Source organism: Nannospalax galili, unplaced genomic scaffold (genome assembly GCF_000622305.1).
Source record: "Nannospalax galili isolate Female #2095 unplaced genomic scaffold, S.galili_v1.0 scaffold229, whole genome shotgun sequence".
NCBI lineage: Eukaryota > Metazoa > Chordata > Mammalia > Rodentia > Spalacidae > Nannospalax > Nannospalax galili.
The window spans coordinates 2,685,283-2,702,720 of record NW_008360328.1 but is presented as its reverse complement, the minus strand read 5'-3'; the positions used below and the strand labels follow the sequence as shown (position 1 = coordinate 2,702,720).

The window sequence follows — 17,438 nt, the reverse complement described above, 5'->3', positions numbered from 1 at the left end:
ACACACATTCTGTTGGTTACTGTATCATGCTGTATTGATGGGAGTGGCCATTTTTACATATATATGCACACATATGTATTTTACACATTTATATGATTCATAATATAATTATATTTGCTCCATTTATTTGATTAGCACAATAAGAAAGTGAACTAGTTGAATCCTGTATCTGCTGAAATTTTTTACTGTAGAAAAAAATGAATGAACCAGAAGTCTTTATTTTTATCACCTGGTATGAAGTCCAATGGCAGTTTCCTTTCATGCCAGGCAGACGCAGCTCAATTCCAACTCAACTTGCCACTTACCCCTTCCCTTTCTGATATGGAAGCCAAGGTGGAGCTGAGTCAGTTCAACTGATGTTTCTCCAACCCAGACAACATAATCTTCCTAAGCTTGCTTTTCAAGTTCCATTACTGGACGTGAGCTACATGCGTGTTAGGTTCCCCTGGAAATGCCCCTCTTTGAATCTCTGAGACAGCTCCCAGCTCTCTACTTTCCACCCCTGGAGGCAGACAGATGAGTAGAGATGGGGAAGACCTGCCATCAGGCAAAGCCATGCAACCATAGAACCCACAAGAATAAAATAATTCTCTTACAGCAATTCTCCTTTTCAATCCACTCGGTGCTAAGGATGCCGAAGGAGCGGCAGGCCTCCCCATAGGCGGCCAGGGAGCCGCACAGCTGGAACTTCTTGTGGTTGTAGCAGCCATCGAGGTAGCAGGACTCGTAGAAAGGGAGGGGGTCCAGGAGCCCATAGCAGGGCTGAAAGAAGCCCTTCATGTCAGTGAGCTTCAGGCAGTAGCCATCACCCTGCATAGTCTGGATGTGCACATTGTCACACATGGCTGCGTACTGTGAGAACTGTAGCTCGTTGCAGCTGGGGGCGAGAGGTCTGGTCAGAGTAAGTGAAGCAAAAACAGCCATCTGAGTTCTCACATGGAAGGGAAGACACCTGTTGTAGCTATTGAGCTAGTGCTGAAGTTAATACAACAACAGATACCAATACTAATCAGCAATGTGCCCTTAGGGAAGACAGGCTCTAATGGTCTCTAGCCACTTAAAGTAGAACAACTTGTATTTCTATCACTGGGCCAGAGTGAAGGAAAAAACAGAATGGACTAGTAGCCAATGTGCCAAAAGATCAGCAAAGATTGACATAGTAACCATTAATACTTTGTTATAATTCATTGATATTATTGGTAAATAACCATTAATAACATATTGATAGAACAATAATAAGCCAGGTATGGTTGTGCACACCTTTAACCCCAGCACTCGGGAGGCAGAGGCAGGCAGATCTCTGTGAGTTCAAAACCAGAATGGTCTACATAGCAAGTTCCAGGTCAGCCAGGGCTACATAGTGAGATCCTATCTAAAAAAAAAAAGAAAGAAAGAAGGGATAAAGAATAAAGAATAACAATAAAATAACAAGGTAATAATAGCAGAATTAAAGGCCTGTGAGGAAATTCAGGAACCTTGTAGCCAATTCCAGTTTAGCTAACAGAGATCAAAAGCAAAACTTTTACATGAAAACTTGTGTACAGTTGAAGATAGTTCATAGAAGAAAAAGTAGGGGAAGAAAGAAGGGAAGGAGGGACGAAAGGAAAACAGAAACACACCTCCTCCAGAGGACTAGAACCTTCCTTATCAGAGGAAAACCAAGAATGACATAAATGTCCCAAAGATCGTTCTACCTGTGGCTCATTGAGTAGCACTGAACAGGATGCACCAATTTAGGAGTTTAGGAATCTAGTCCTAGCTTGGCACTTACAGAACCTTCTCGTGCAAATAAGTCACTGTTTTAAGACTATTTATCCAAGGAAAGAAAGGGACCTGATTTGGTATTTTCCATAGTCCTTCCCAGCACTGGGTCCTCTAATACATGAGAAAATCTTAACAGATAATGTATTATTCAGCTTTTGCTTAGGTCAAGGTCAAAAAGGGCTTGGAGCATCCTTTCTACAGCTGGACACTAAGATGATATCTGACATGTAGGGCATGAGGGATCAAATCATTGTACAAGCAAAGAAATGTCAGGGAACAGATGCATGTCTAGAAAGCCAGAAAGGCATCCACATGGTTCCAAAGCCAAGAAGGACCCTAAATTAAGAACCTTTGCAATAACTTGTTTATCTCCATCTGTCTCAGCTGACTAGAGACAGGCCTGATAATAACCTGCATGACCTATGTTTTCAAAAAGGCTTTCTTGAGTCTAACAACTTCTGCCTGCATCAGTAAAGTCTCCTGGGAAGAGTCAAGGCCACTCAGCCAACTCCAGTACTGGAGAGCAAAGGGCTGCCTTTCTTCTGAGCTAACTCTTAATCTTATTCCCAGTAAGCAATTCTGGGTCTCAGGAAGGTAGCTGGTGAGAACTTTAGATTCCAATCCCAGGCACATCTTCTTAGTAGCTGAAAACAGACTGACATAATTTAGAATCATGTCATCTAAGGCCAGCTCTACAAAAAAACTTCTGGGGTCTCCAATGCACCTATGTGTAGCATCAAAACTCCAAAGGCTCATCTCTGCATGAGAGGAAGGCAGCTGGATGCTAAGGGCACTCCCTGTTTACACCTCCTGTGGATGTGGGAAGGTTGGAGCCTCAAGTCTCACCTCTTCTGCATTCCATTGGTTTTCCAGCTCTGAGCCAGCACCACGCTGCTCACCACAGGTTTCCCCCGCAAGGTCACATAATCATCGGTCAGGTCTCCATTGAAGTTGCCACAGAGACCACACACTTTGTTCTGCAGCCTCTCGCTGATGCTGATTTTAATGACATTGAAACCATTGTAGTATATCTGGATGTCAGGGCTGGTATCAATCACCAGAAAGCCCTCGCTGCTATAGATTTTGGTTGCCAAACCAGTTATAAATGGAACATTCACTTGAGTACCATTCACCTATTAGAGGAAGGGAGATAGAACGTCATTACCTTATTGTAATGTTGAAGGGTTATCCCCGGCAGCGGGTTTCAGCAAAGAGCCAGACATTGCAGGCTGTGTGATCTCTACCACAATGATTCTACTTTGTCTTTGTGCTGGACAAGAAGCCACAGACAATATGTAACAAAGTGAGTGTGACTGTGTTGCTGACTTCCAATAAAGCTTTATTCACAAAGTCATATAACAAGGGCTAGGGTGATAGCTTGGTTGGCAATATACCTGCCTTGCAAGCATGAGGAAATGTACTTGATCCCAAGAATCCATGTTCTTAAAAAAAATGTTGGTGGGGCTAGAAAGATGGCTCAGCGGTTAAGAACACTGGTTGTTCTTGCAGAAGACCCAGGTTTGAATCCCAGCACCCACATGACAGCTAACAACTGTCCGTAACTCCAGTCCCAGGGGATCTGACAGCCTCTTCTGACTTCCAAGGGTCAGAACACCAGTGCACTTACCGACATGCAGGCAATACACACATACATATAAAATAAAAATAATAAATAAAATGTTTTTTTTAAGTTGGGTATTGTGGCCCACATTTGTAACCCCAGAGCTGGGGAGGCCAAGAGAGGAGAATCTCTTGGGCTTACTGGCCAGCCAGACTTGTATACTTGACAAGTTCTAGGTTCCAGATCAATAAGAGACCCTGTCTCAAAAAATAAAAAATAAAAAACATTAAAAAAAGGGAGAAGACAGCACCTAAGAAACACTTGAGGTTGTCCTCTGCCCTCCAGAGGCACCTGAAGACACATAAACACAAACACACACACACACACACACACACACACACACACACAAAGTCAGCAAGTGGATTTGGCCACAGGCCATAGTTTGCTAACTCCTGCCCTAGAGTTTAAAGGCATACACTCATCTTACCTTTCCCCCAAGGGAAGCAAACCACGGAACAGAAAAGTAAGAGAGAAAACGTTTGAATAGTATTACCCTTAGCAAATGGATGGATTTTTGTGTAAAACTTTCCCCAGTATCAACCAATTACTGAAAATGACATCCTAATCTTGAACTAAGGGGAGTCCAGCATGGTTAAAGTGAACCTGGGGATCGCTGCCGTGTTTATTGTGTCCTTGTTTATAGTGTACAAACCTGAAGTCCTCCCAGAGGTCTGACAGGCACAATATTTTCTGCATTTGTCATTTTCCTGCTTCATAACATTTCTTAGCCCTTGGGACAGAATATAACATACTTTTCCTGTACTTACAAAATAAATTGGATTTTCCCCCTCTGGTTATTAGTAACTTTCATTCCATAAAAAGAAAAGGCAGATGGCTTTAAAAAAAATTAGTCTTTACTCTTTTAGACAGGCGAGGGGTATTACTCAACAGTGACGTGCCTGGCTCTCTCAGGTGGTCACTTTCTTGTTTCTGTCTTCTGTATCAGTGCCGTTGTACCCAGATGGGCCAGTTTGCAAAAGGAAAGTCAAAAACACTAGCAGCTTTCTCAGAAGTTAAAAACCAGCAATAAAGTTCAGATTCTTCCTTTCAAGCTTGCAAAACATAGCCAGTCTCTTGCCTGGTGATGTGTACTAAGCTATAGCCATTGATGACTCTTGATAAAGGTTCATTTGATGCCTGATTTGGCCAAGCAGAAGGTGGAAGGCAGATAACAAGGCTCTGGACTCCAGAAAGTATTGATGTAAATCTTCCCCACACCCTGACCCACCCCACTTGAGTTCATGGTGATGGAGTCCGGCTCTGTCTTTTGGGTCTGCCTGGATGCGAGCAGTCTAGTGTAGCTATAGACAGGGGCTCAATCGTTCACAGGGCAGATTATCTTCTTAAGTTGAATGGGTAGCAGTGTTCAAGCCTGATATTAGTGATGGGGGGTGAGTAAGGCCTTCACATTTATTTATATACAGGTCTAAGATTTACAGACAAAAATAAAAACAACCGAGACAATGACCCTAAGGAAGAATCAATCTAAGAGAAGCTCACCCTTTCCTTTTAGTTGGTGTCTCATCTTGGGGCCTCTAACAGAAGGGGATACTCCACTGGGTTTTATTTGGGTCATTATTTTTACAGGCAAATGCTTGTCTTGTTTCAGTTTAGGGAAACCATGGCAGAAATGAGGTCTGATCTTAGGATAAGTGGGCAAAGCCAAGAATAATTTTAAAGGCTCTTAAGAACACATGTGTTGCCTTTTGGAAATTAATCCCAAGTAAAAGGGGACTTCTCCACCATTGTATCACCTGGAATTCCATCACCCTTGCCATCATTCCAGCCTGACAAACCAAGTTTCCTGCAAGGCCTTTGGAATCAGTGAAAAATTAAGTGAGTCCATTCCTACATTCACAGGAATTGCATGCTTCAATCATCTAAAATCTGGCCCTCTGTGTTATGATACATAGGGAACAGTAGTCCATCCTACAACTCGGCTTATCTGGGATAAATCACAATAACCCTGACACATTCCTTAAAAACCAAGGCCAAGTTTTCACCTTGACAGTGTTCCGGTCATTGATGAGAATCTGCTCTTCGTTAATGTAGAAATAGACGGGTGAGATGACGGTGAGGTTGGGCGAGGACCACTTGTCAAAGTTGATGATGAGCTGGAAGGAGATGTCGGGCAGTTTATGGCAGATGGTGGAAAGCACGAAGGCGCAGTTGGCCGGGAAGCGCAGGAAGGCGCCGTCGAAGGTACGGAAGACACCACCGCCAGCGGCCAGGCAATAGGAGGTCTTGGTGCTGAAGCAGCCCCGCACCCCGTTGCGCAGTGCGCACTCTTCCTCCGACTTGCACTGGCGCGGGTCACACTGGATCAGATTGCGCCGGAAGCAGCGGCAGCGCCTAGTGCAGTCGCTGTTCCAGAACAGCTGTTTGGGCTGGAAGAGAGATACCATTTCCGTTAAACTGTAAAGTCAGACTGCGTGCGGTCTGGGGACCCGGAAACCCAGCTCAGAGCGTCTCTTTAATGGGGGCTGGGGTTTGCCCAGGGAGCAGTAGAGAGGCTGCCTCAATTCAAACACTCATCCTCTTCCTGCAATTCAGGTGCCAAATAATATGCAATTTAGACTTTATTGGTTTCAATCAAGAACTCTGGAATCTTTATGGCTGGGCTGTTGAACTAATCACAGTCAACCCGAATGCGCAGCTGTTGGAGGAAAGAGGTGAAGAAGAAAAATATATTGTAGATTTTTTTAAACCAAAGAACCACACTTCTAACAAGTACTGTGGCCACTTCAAGGTTGGAATTTAAATTCACTCGGAAAGGAGAAATCAGCCCTTTACAGCTCACAGTCAAAAGTGATCATCAATTCTTAAAATTAACTGTTTCAGGCACTACAGCAGGGTAAGGCAGAGACCTTAGCAGACCGCCTGAGAGTGCCTGATCTGGCCCCTGCCTGTGGTAGGGGCTGAGAACTCAGAAGACTGCCTGAGAGCACCTGGATCCAGCCTCCCCTGAGGGAACTTCCCAAACTGTGCTCTGAGTACCACTAGTAGGGGTGCAAACTTTAGAAGAAAGCCTGAGCCTGCCTGTTAGACAAAGAATGCAAACAGTAATCAAAATGATGGCAACCAATACACATCTATCAATAATAACTTTAAATATCAATGGACTGAACACCCCAGTCAAAAGACACAGGCTAAAAGACACAGGCCAAAATCACAACAGCAAAGTAATAATATGGAAAACCAAAACAGTATGTTCCCACCAAACCCCGCCAGTCCTGTAGAAGAGTTCTACAAGGAGAATCCCCTAGAGATAACCCAGGACACAGAATTTAAAAGAACAATCATAAACATGATCAAGGAATTCAACAAATTTAAAGAACATACAAATCAAAGAACTAAAGGAAGATAGGGATAAACTTCTGACTGAATTCACAAAAGAGAAACTGAGGAAAACTCAGGCTGAAACGAAGAAAGTGAAAAACTCAATAAGCCAACTTGAAACAACAGGAGAAAGCCTCACCACTAGAATGAATGAAATGGAAAACAGAATATCAACACTGGAGGATAAAGTTGAAGAACTGGACTGCTCAAGCAAAGATTATGTAAAAATTTTTAAAAACACAGGAATGGAACATGCAGAAGATGTGGGACACCATGAAAAGACCAAATCTACGTATCACAGGCATAGAGGAAGGAGAAGAATTTCAGGTTAACGGTACTGACCAGAACTTAAATAGAATTGTAGAAGAGAATTTTCCAAAATTAAGGAAAGACATCCCCATACAAACACAAGAAGCACATAGAACACCAAATAGACAGGACCAGAAAAGAAACTCCCCTTGGCATATCATAGTAAAAACACTAAATGTACAGAACAAAGAGAGAATACTGAAAGCAGCAAAAGAAAAACAAGTCACAAAAAAGGAAAGCCCATCAGAATTACAGCCGACCTATCAGTGCAAACTATGAAAGCCAGAAGAGCCTGGACCAAGGTATTTCCAGTTCCAAATGACCGTTGATGCCAGCCCAGAAAACATTACCCAGCAAAAATGTCTATTATTGCTGAAGGGGAAAGAAAAATCTTCCACGACATGAATAGCCTGAAAGAATACATGTCCACAAAACATGGACATGTATTTCATGACCTTCAAAGAATACTTGAAGTAATACAAAGAACGGAGAGAGGAACAACTACACCCCAGGGGCAACAGAAAGAAACTAAATGAAGGTATAATTGTGGAAGCACAAAATTAGACAAAGAATGCAAACACTAATCAAAATGATGGCAACTAATACACATCTTTCAATAATAACTTTAAATACAAATGGACTGAACTCCCCAGTCAAAAGACACAGGCTAGTTGAATGGATTAAGAAACAAAATCCATCTTTTTGTTGTCTGCAAGAGACCCATCTCACCTTCAAGAACAGGTACTACATTAAGGTGAAAGGATGGAAAAGAATATTTCAAGCAAATGGCACCAAAAAAATAAGCACGGTTGCAATTCTAATATCTGACAAAATAGACTTCAAACTAAAACTATTCAGAAGGGATAAAGAGGCGTACTTCATTCTGATCAAAGGAACAATTAATTAAGAAGATATCACAATCCTGAACATATATGCACCAAACTCTGGTGTACCCAAATTCATAAAAACAACACTATAGGATTTTAAGACACAGATTAACCCCAACCTAGTAGTAGCAGGGGACTTCAGTAGCCCACTGTCTCCATCAGACAGGTCAACCAGACAAAGAAGAAACAGACATCTGAATTAAATGATACCATACATCAAATAGATCTAAAAGACAGCTTCCTAATATTCCACCCAAGCACCAAAGAATACACTTTCTATTCGGCACCCCATGGAACTTTCTCAAAAATTGTCCACATACTAGGGTATAAAATAAACCTCAACAAATACAAAAATATTGAAATAACTCCATGCACTCTATCAGACCACAATGCAAAAAAGCTTAAAATCAACCCTGGAAGAAAACCTACTAACTACACGAACTCATGGAGATTAAACAACATGTTCTTGAATAATGAGTGGATCAAAGCAGAAATTAAGAAGGAAATAAAAGAATTCCTGAAATTCAAAGAAAAGGACAATACAACACAACAAAACCTCTGGGGCAATTTAAAAGCAGTTCTAAGAGGAAAGTTTATAGCTCTAAGTACCTACATTTAAAAATCAGAAAGCACAAATAAATGAATTAGCGTTGCAATTCAATTCAATGTTCTTGGAAAGGCAAGAACAAAGGAAATCTGAACCCAGCAGAAGAAATAACGAAAATCAGGGGTGAAATTCATGAAATATAAAGAAAAAATACAAAGAATCAATGAATCTAAGAGCTAGTTCTTTGAAAAGCTAAGCAAGATAGATAGACCTGTAGTCCAGTTAGCCAAAAGAAAGAAAGAACAAATCCAAATCAACCCAATCAGAGATGAATGGGGAAACATCACAAGAGACACCCCAAAGATCCAGAACATTATAAGGGAATACTTTAAAAAAGAACCTATACTCTATTAAATATGAAAACCTAAAAGAAATGGATGGGTATCTAAAACCATGGGAACCACCAAAGTTAAACCAAGAAGAGATCAATGTTTAAACAGACCCATAAAATAGAAGGAAATCGAAACAGTAATACAAAACCTCCTGACTAAAAAAAGCCCAGGCCCAGAGGGATTTACAGTAGAATTCTACCAAACATTTAAAGAAGACCTCCAATGAATACTATTTAGATTATTCAAAATGATAGAAACAGAGGGAGAACTCCCAAACTCCTTCTATGAAGCCAGCATTGCTCTAATATCAAAACCAGGTAAAGATTCAACCAAAAGAGAAAACTATAGACCCGTATCCTTAATGAATATAGATGCAAAAATTCTCAACAAAATACTTGCTAACTGCATACAGACACACATCAAAAAGATCATTCACCATGATCAAGTAAGCTTTATCCCAGAGATTCAGGGATGGTTCAATATATGCAAATCAATAAACATCATTAATCATGGACTGACTCAAAGACAAAAACCACATCGTCATCTCAATACATGCAGAAAAGGCTTTTGACAAAATTCAGCATGCATTCATGATAAAAGTCCTAGAGGGAATTGGACTGGAGGGAACATACCTCAACATGATTAAATCTATGTACAACAAACCCATAGCCAACATCATTCTAAATGAAAAAAACTGGAAGTAGCCCCATAAAAATCAGAACCAGAAAAGGATGCCCACTATCTCCACTCCTGTTCAATATAGTGCTTGAAACTCTTGCTAGAGAAATAAGACAAGAGAAGGAAATTAAAGGAGTACCAATTGGAAAAGAAGAGGTCAAATTATCCTTTTTTGCAGATATGATATTATACCTAAGAGATACCAAAAATTCCACCAGAAATCTCCTAGAACTGATCAACACTTTCAGTAAAGTGGCAGGCTACAAAATTAATGAAAGACAGCATCTTCAACAAATGGTGCTGGCAAAACTGGATCTCCACCTGTAGAAAAATGAAACTAGATCCTTATCTTTTGCTTGTCACAAAAGTCAATTCCAAATGGATCAAAGACCTCAGTGTGAAACTGGAAACCCTGAAACTCTTAGAAGAAAACAGTGACAGCAACCTACAAGATACAGGTGTAGGAAAGAACTTTCTAAAATGGACACCAGTTGCTCAGGAATTAAGGTCAACAATCAACAAGTGGGACCTCATTAAACTAAAAAGCTTCTGTATAGCAAAAGAAACAATCAAGAAAGTGAAGAGAAAACCCACAGAGCGGGAAAAAATCTTCACCAGTGACACATCTGACAGAGGTTTGACATCCAGAATATATAAAGAATTCATAAAACAAACAAGCAAGAAAGCAAATGACCCAGTTAAAGGATGGGCTAAAGAGCTAAACAGAGAGTTCTCAAAAGAAGAAATAAAGATGGCTAAGAAACATCTTAAAAGGTGTTCAACATCATTAGTAATTAGGGAAATGCAAATTAAAACCACCTTAAGGTTTCACTTTACCCTGGTCAGACTGGACCCTGGTCAGACTGGCTAAGATCAATAGACTAAATGATACCAAATGCTGGTGATGATGTGGAGAAAGGGGAATGCTCCTCCACTGCTGGTAGGATTGCAAACTCATCCAACCCCTATGGAAAACAGTGTGGAGAACTCTTAAAAAAATTAAAAATGAACCTACCATATACCCACTTATACCACTCCTTGGCATATACCCAAAGGATTTGCGCTATTGGAGAGACACTTGTACAACCATGTTTGTTGCTGCTCTTTTCACAATAGCTAAGAGATGGAAGCAACCTAAGTGTTGCTTCCTCAACAGAGAAGTGGTTAATAAAAATGTGGTACATTTACACAATGGAGTTCTACTCAGCAGTAAAGAAAGATGAAATGAAATTTGCAGGTAAATGGATGGTCTACACACAGAAACTGTTATACTAAGTGAAGTAACACAGACTCAGAAAAACAAAAGACGTATCTTCTCCCTCATTTGTGGATACTAGCACCAAATCCTTATAATAGATGGAATCTTACTGAAATGGGCCAACAGCCCATGGAAAACATGATGCAGAGACCTGAAAGTTCAAGCCTTTCCAAAATGAGAAGCCCATCCCACACCTAGTACTTGCTCATAGGCTCAGGGACTTTTGTGAAGAGGTTGACAGAAAGAATGTAAGAGCCTGAGGAAGGGGTGGAGTGTTAACTGGAAGTGTCCTCAGATCACCATGCCGGCAAGCTATAGTCACACCTCCTTTCCATGCTCCTCAATCAGTCAGTTACCCCTCCCATCCAATCAGCTGACCTTAGCTGCATGTGAGGGAGGGGCTAAGGATATACTAGCAGAGAATGCCATGAGGCACCTCTCTCGGCATTTTGTGCAGCTGTTGGGAAGTCACAGGACCTATATTTGAGAGTGGACTTTGCAGTGCAGCCATAAATGGGGGGCAGGGGGCAGTTCCCAATCTTCTGTAAATGAACCCCTTCCCTATGTTCTGTTAATAAGCCCAATAAACTAGCTAGGACTAAAAAAAAAAAAAAAGAACAACAGACCCATGGAAACCATCATTATTCCACCAAAGTTGACCCCATATTGGAAAATCTTTTGGTCTTTGATGCTTATTCCTACTTTTCCCCACTTAAGCTTCATTTTATACATATTTTTATGTAACTTGCTTCAAGTTGTTTCTGGAAAAATGTGTTAAAAATTGCCTCTTTGTGGAATAATAAAAATATTATAAAATTAAAAAAAAAAACTAACCATTTCAGTACTTCCCAGTCCTTACCTCCCAAACATCCCCCTTGCTCTAACCTTTCTGATTTCCTTCTGTTGCAAGCACCTATAGTTCTCTAGGTGCTGAAGGTGAGAAAGGTCTGGAATCGGGCCACTCCCAAGTCAATCCCAGACCTGTCACTCTGCATATACTATCCAGGATATCACTAACCTCCCAAGGTATCAGTTTATTCATCTGATCTGAAGGTCATAATCTTATCTCTCAGGCTGACTGTGAAGACCAAATCAAGTACAACATGCAAAGCACATTTCCTGGCATCAAGTATCCACTCTATAAATAGTAACTGCTGTTATTATCAGAGAAGAACCACTTACCTCCTTCAAATGGTGGCAGAATTATGCAAAACTATTATCTCTACAGCACAATGTCTTCTCAGCAGGAGACAGCTATTATTTACAAACTCTTTCCCAGATGGGCAACACTCTATGGCATGATTCTGCTTGGTGGAATTTGTATTCTTGAGTTTATACTTGCTGTAGGCTGAGAATTCTAGGGGAGCTATTAGGAAATAATTATGGCTATCCACTTGGGGTGGCCACAATATTCAGACTGTAAAAGAGAGGGGCATTCAATGCATCATAGACTAAGTGTCCCTTATTGAAAATGCTATGGACCTGTGTTCCCAGGAGGCTGGTTTTTCCGAGGGGCAGGGCCTGGTGCGGAGAATTGACTGCCAAGAGTTAGCCAAGGAAGGAGGGGCTTTTGGCATCATCTTGGAAGAGAAGCAGGGGTATGGCCAGAGAAGAACTGCCCAGGTGTCGGATGGGAGAGGGGGCATTTACCAACCTGGGGCGAGACCATGGGCCCATGATGCATGGGCGAAAGCTAACAGGCTGTGGGCAGGTGCGGAAGCAATCTGGAACAGCGGGCCAAGTGGCACAGAGCTGGGTGCCTGGTGTCGAGTGTTCATTTCTTTGTAAGTCTCTCCCCTCCCCCACCAAAGATATAAACTATGAAAAATTCAGATAAAGATGTGCCATATGGTTTGTCCACCCATGCCAGGGGCAAGGGACCCTAAGAGAACTCGGGCGGCAGACAAGAAGTGTTTTGGATTTGGAAGTGTTTTTAGTATCCTGGGAATAGGACTGGGTCTAAACATGAAATTCATTTATGCTGTATAGGTACCTTTTACACATAGCGTAGAGATAATTTAATACAATATTTTACATTTTTTGTATGTACGAACCAAAGCTTCATGGTGGAATTGTTTTACTTGTAGCATCAGGTCAGTGCTCAAAGGGTTTTGTGTTCTATAGCATTTGGGATTTCAGATTTTTGGATTACAGGTGGACAACTATTATAGTAGCAAAAAAAAAAAAAAAAACCACCCCTTATAATTAGCAAATATATATATAATTTCTCTGGCCTGGATGAAGAACTAACTTTCCAGTTTTACCTTAAGTCATGCTAAAGAGATGGGTGGAATACCTAGTGTGTTAATGAGATGGTGAACCTTTCCTGCCCAGAATCCCGGCCCCTTAGTGCAGTTCTTGTGGATGAATTCTTCAGAAAAACATAATCTCTTCTTTTCTTCTTTACACTTCCTTTCTAAACCATGCTTCCCTAAGGCTTTGGGCTGCCCAAACATTTTGAGTTTCTTTACCTTTTTCCCTCCTCACCATGTGGCTGCTACTCTGCCATGTCGTGTCTGTCTGACCTTCATTTGGACTCTAAGTCAACATGGCTTTATGTTTTTTTAACCCCCTTCTCCCCTCCATCCTCTTCCTCAAGGCAGTTGCTGGGATTTATGGCTTTCCTTCCCTGGGGATTTTTCCTTAAAGTGTAATAAAATTGTCCTAAAGCTTCTGAATCCATGCTTAAATTCTTTTATGGCAAGACTAAGACCCCAGAAGTGGACCCTGATCTCCCCTGTACCACAACCTGTATCAATTTATTAAACAGTACTATACAGTAAAGATGTTTCAGGGGCATAAAGGCCTATGATTCCATCTGACCGCTGTTTTCTGCTTTAACTACAGATGTAGCAAACCCTGATATCTGCTACAGCTATGACTCAGATTCAAGGGTAAACAGAAGGCAAGATCATCCACCCTGGTGCTTTTTAAGATGTTATCATTGCTTCCTTCATCCTCAAAGGGAAGCAGTTCTAGGAAGGAGGTCCTCAGTCCTTCCAGATCTATAACACATTCTGGGTGCCAGTAGCCTCACAAATTGACTTCATTTCTCTTACCAGAGTGACAGAATAATTGAGTGGTTGGTCTGGCCTTTCCTTGATAAGAACTTAGACACTATTTTGGTGGGAAGGGAAAAATAACCTGTTGTTTGTGGATATGATCAAGAGTAAATAACTCATCCACAGGAGAACTTGATCATGAAACTAGCATCAAAGGAAAATGGCTGCCCCATGCTGCTTTCTTTACCTTAATTAGACATGACAAGGACAGCTGGGTGATTACCCTACATGCTAATGGTTGGATGTGTTCTCTCTTTATTGCCAAAGAAATCTGCTGTGTAAACAAGCCCTGAAGCTTGTTTGAGTTGTGACAAGTAGATATGGATTATTTGTTCTTTGACTTTGCCACTTCTCAGATAGAAGCTTTGTCAAAACCCACTGACTTTCTGATGAAAAACAGATAATAATGTTTATGGTACTAATAGCTGCCAAGGGCTGTTCTGTGTCTTTCTTGAGAGTTCCAAGAGCTCTTTTATGCACCGTTTCATTATCATGCTTGAATTCTTTTTTATTTATAAAATGTTTCTCAAGAGAATAACAACCACCACCATTAACAATAGCAGATACCAATTACTGAATGACTAGGTAACAGGTACCAACCAGGCTGGGCAACTGGCAAAGAGTGTTTAGACAGCCCTACTGGGCCAGCATTCTCAGCCACACTTCATTCAAAGGGAAACAGAAGTTCAGGGAAATGACAGGGTTCAAGGCCACTCCTCCAACAGTAGTACAGCTGGGATCAAACCCAGGCCTCCATCCCTTAGGCCATACGAGCATCCAGGATCCCTGTGGAGGGGTACATGACACATTTGATAGATACATTTGGGTCATCTCCAGTCTAGGAGCAGAGTTTAGAAGTGTGTTCTTTGAGTCTTGAGCCTGGTTATACTTGTATTGTGGAGGTGGAAAGCTTTTGCAATGTGATGGCAATTAAAAACCTTACAACAGGGAAAACTCTTAAGAGACAGGGATGGGGGAGGTGAGCAGGAGTCTCCCCATCCTGGCCCCTGTGGTTGCCCAGGATGGACATCTTCGTTTTCTAAAGTTTTCCCATTCCTGTAACCTTTGTGGCCATGTGTTACCTTGCTTAATTATCACATGTACCTCTTACTTAATTGTCACCTATGTGCTGTTTTGCCTTTTGTTTGCATTTCCCCCCCACATGAGTATAAAAGCCCCCCAAAATTTGAACAAGGGGTCTGACTCCTTTATTCATGGTGTCAGTCCCGCTAGTATCAAATTAAACTTCCTCACCTCACCTGATTTTGGCTGTTGGTCTCTGATTTTTCCATAACAATTGCTCCCTGAAAAAAATATTATTTTCTTCCATATCTTCTGCATCTTCTTTTTTAAATATTTTATTTATTATTTTCATTTTTATGTGTGTGCATGTATTGCCTGCATGTAGGTAAGTACACCCGTGTCGTGCAATGCCCGCAGAGGACAGAAGAGGCCATCGGATCCCCTGGAACTGGAGTTACAGATGGTTGTGAGCTGCCATGTGGGTGCTGGGATTTGAACCTGGGTCTTCTGAAAGAACAACCAATGTTCTTAACCACTGAGCCATCTCTCCAGCCCCTGCATCTTCTTTTTAAATAATATTTCTCTTTTGTTACATTTTACTTATTTTTAATTCATGTATATGCAAGTGCATCATGTGCATGCCGTGCCCATGGAGGACAGAATAGGGCTTCAGATCCCCTGGAACTACAGTTATAGACTCTTATTAGCCACCATGTGGATGCTGGGAACTGACCCAGGTTTCTGCAAGAATAATCAGTATTCTTAACTGCCGAGCTATCTCTCCCGCCCCTCAAATAACATGTCTAAGAGCTAACTTCCATACCACCTCTACTGAGAAGTCCTCTTTGGTTAATTCTACCATTGTGTCACTTTTGCCCTGTCTTCCTAATACAACCTCTAAATACATTTTCCAATGAAAATGAAATTGAGCATAATGCTTACATACCTATTCTTTTATTACCCCAACTAAGGCAGCATAGCCATTCTCAAACAATTCAATGCGTCCTCACAAACAGGAGACATTATTTATTTTTGCCTAGTTGATTTCCAGTTCAGACACTTCAATTAGATTTCTAGCAAATGCTGCTGCTTCCGTTTAAAATTGATTAGCTCTGTGGGGTGTCATTTTTCACTTGTTGATATGATCTTTTGTAATTGTTCTCTTCTTTAAAGAACAATTTTTGTTTCTCTCCTAAAGAGGTGTTTTTAAGTCCTCCGCAATGCCATTGCTCAGTGGCTGGCACAGAACAGATGCAGAGTATGGGATTAACTGTCTATTCACTTACATTTAAACAGAGGCTTGAGGCAGATGATAGGCTGAAGACCTTCTCTAGACAAGGCCTGTTCTAGTTTAGTGTTATGGCACATTAACATCTCCGTGGTAGAACACTCACTAGCATGTGAGATGCCCTGGGTTCTGTTCCTAGTAATAGCCTGCATCTCCCAAAAATCTAAAAAGTAAAATGAGCTAGGTAAGGTAGCAGCATGCCTTTATTCCTAGCACTCAGGAAGCAGAGGCGGGGCTGGGGGTGGTCACTGTGAGATGAGGCCAGCCTGGTCTACATAGTGAGTTCCAGGCCAGCCTGGGCTTTATAGTGAGACCCTGTCTCCAATAAAGGAAGAAAGAAAGAAAGAAGGAAGGAAGGGAGGGAGGAAGGAAGGAAGGAAGGAAGGAAGGAAGGAAGGAAGGAAGGAAGGAAGGAAGGAAGGAAGGAAGGAAGGAAGGAAGATTATTTAGCCAGCTAGTATGGGGGGAGGGGCTTCTCATCAGCACTATTTTTGCCCTGCCCCCACAGAGAGAGAAGCAGAGAGTGGGATGTGGGCTGGAGGTAAACAGCCTAGGCTCAACTCCCAGGGGATGACATCAGAATGACAAACGGCACATGTGGGGGAGCTTCAATAGCCAGAGAGGGAAAGCCACTCCTCCCAGCCTCCAGCTCCATATTTTCTGCTTAAAAAACATTCTTAGCTGAGACAGCTACAAATGTCAGATTCACAGCCACTGTATTTCTGAACTAGAGTCCCCGTCAGAAGCTTTCAAAGTCAGATTTACAGGAGAAGGAATCAGCAGGGCCTAGGCTCCAGAGAAAGACACGGGAGAGCAGGGGCCTTGCCCGCACAGTAGAGGGAGGAGGGTGAGGCCTGAATGCAGTTCCAGATCTCACAGGGAGCAAGGACCTCCTAAGAACTTACATACGTGCCTCAGCCCACTTCCTTCATCATGAAGCAGTAGTGGGCAGTTCTGGTCACCTTCCTGGCCTCAGAGGGAAGCCTGACTGATGTAGAGGAAGAGGTCAGCTTCCTTCCTTACCTCATAGTATTTGCCATCTGAGTAGCAGCCACAGTTGTGAGGTAAGATGCAGCTCTTGCCATTGAGGACATAGCCCGAGTCACACTGACAGCCCTCCACGCAGTAGTGGTTACAGTCACTCTTCAGGCGGATGGCAGCACAGCGTGGTTGGCAGACACTCACACAGCTCTCATAGTGGCTGTTGGGAGGGCAGGTGACCGCTAGAACAGAAGGGACAAGTCAGGGCTTGCGCAGTCACAAGGAGCTG

General features: G+C 42.0%; 1 protein-coding gene across 1 annotated transcript in view; it reads right to left on the bottom strand.

Moving 5' to 3' along the window:
* Positions 1 to 17,438, bottom strand: part of Tecta (tectorin alpha) — a 79,909-nt gene that overhangs the window by 13,348 nt on the left and 49,123 nt on the right. Inside the window, exons 13-16 of the mRNA XM_008826017.3 lie at positions 17,192 to 17,391; positions 5,389 to 5,772; positions 2,611 to 2,897; positions 597 to 877 (exon numbers count right to left, since the gene is read on the bottom strand). Coding sequence (XP_008824239.1) covers positions 597 to 877; positions 2,611 to 2,897; positions 5,389 to 5,772; positions 17,192 to 17,391 — 1,152 coding nt within the window. The remainder of the gene's footprint in view (positions 1 to 596; positions 878 to 2,610; positions 2,898 to 5,388; positions 5,773 to 17,191; positions 17,392 to 17,438) is intronic.